At 51.2% G+C, this 1,231-nt stretch overlaps 1 protein-coding gene across 1 annotated transcript in view; it reads left to right on the top strand.

Moving 5' to 3' along the window:
• Positions 1-884: 884 nt before the first annotated feature.
• Positions 885-1,231, top strand: part of SDHAF4 (succinate dehydrogenase complex assembly factor 4) — a 19,580-nt gene continuing 19,233 nt past the window's right edge. The window contains exon 1 of the mRNA XM_011969386.1: positions 885-969. Coding sequence (XP_011824776.1) covers positions 906-969 — 64 coding nt within the window. The 5' untranslated portion in view covers positions 885-905. The remainder of the gene's footprint in view (positions 970-1,231) is intronic.

Below are 1,231 nucleotides of genomic sequence, written 5' to 3'. Positions count from 1 at the left end.
TTTTGTATTTTTAGTAGAGACGGGGTTTTGCCTTGTTGGCCAGGCTGGTCTCGAACTTCTGACCTCAGGTGATCCACCCGCCTAGGCCTCCAAAAGTGATCGGATTACAGGAGCGAGCCACCATGCCCGGCCCACTTTCTTTTCGTGAAAGGATCTCCTTATCTAGGAGAACCAGATAATTCTCAGTTCATGATGAGAAACTTCGATCGCCTAGCCACTTGATGTCACATGGTCAGACACTACCAAGGCCCAATAGCTAGCCAGAAACTTTTTCTAAAAAAAGAAAAGATACAATTCCAGAATTCTGGGGGCCTTCACTATGATTCTGTAAAGATTTCCACGAGTTGCACAAAGCATCCAGGTCTGCCACATACCACTCAACACTGTTAGAGCTGTTGGGATATAAGGGTCAAGTGGCAGAGCTCCTTGCACTGGATCCTGGCCTGGATGGAGAGCCTTCTCTTACTCTGCACCTCATTCAAAAATGTCGCCTTTCATATTATCTGGTTAGTCGGCCAGAATGGACGAACTAGGAGCTGACTGCACAAACATTTAAAACACAAAACAGGGAGAATTAGGTAAAAGAAGCATTTTACGTGAGTAAGAGAGTAAAAGGCGCTCAATCTTTGTAAACTATAAAAGGGATCTTCCACGGGACCTTTCGGCGTAGACTGACAGGCATGAACGTAATTATTCCCTCTTCTAATTTCAGCAAGGATTTGGCGTTTTAATACGGGGTTCAAGGTAGCTTGAGTCTTTCTTGGCGAAAGACCCTAGGAATGACTCTAACTCCTTTTCTAAAGCCGGCCACGGAGGCCCCGCCCCCGCAGGAAGGCTCCGGATCCTGCCGCCTGCTCCTCCCCCTACTGCTTTGCGCCTGCGCGGAGGTTCAGGGAGTCGGCGCCATGACCCTATCGAGGCTTCCCGGGTTGCTTAGCCGGGTCTCGGCCACTGCGTGGAGAGCGGCAAGTAAGCACCTGGCCTCGGGGCCAAGGTCGCGGGAGGGGTCGTGAAGGCCCAGGCGCGGAGAGAGGACCCTCCAGCGGAGGAAGCCGCGTGTGTCCCGGACGTTCGGTGGCGCCAGGCGCTGCCCAGCTTCTCCCGCCTCATACTCTGGGGCTACTTTGAGAGGCCCTATTCCAAAGACCTAGTCCAAAACGTTTACATTCCCAGTTCCTAGCCACTTGACAAACCAGTCACTGCCTATGAAATGATGTAAATTTTTATCTCA

This window comes from Mandrillus leucophaeus, unplaced genomic scaffold (genome assembly GCF_000951045.1).
Source record: "Mandrillus leucophaeus isolate KB7577 unplaced genomic scaffold, Mleu.le_1.0 Scaffold889, whole genome shotgun sequence".
Taxonomy (NCBI): domain Eukaryota; kingdom Metazoa; phylum Chordata; class Mammalia; order Primates; family Cercopithecidae; genus Mandrillus; species Mandrillus leucophaeus.
This window is presented reverse-complemented; position numbering and strand designations above follow the sequence as displayed.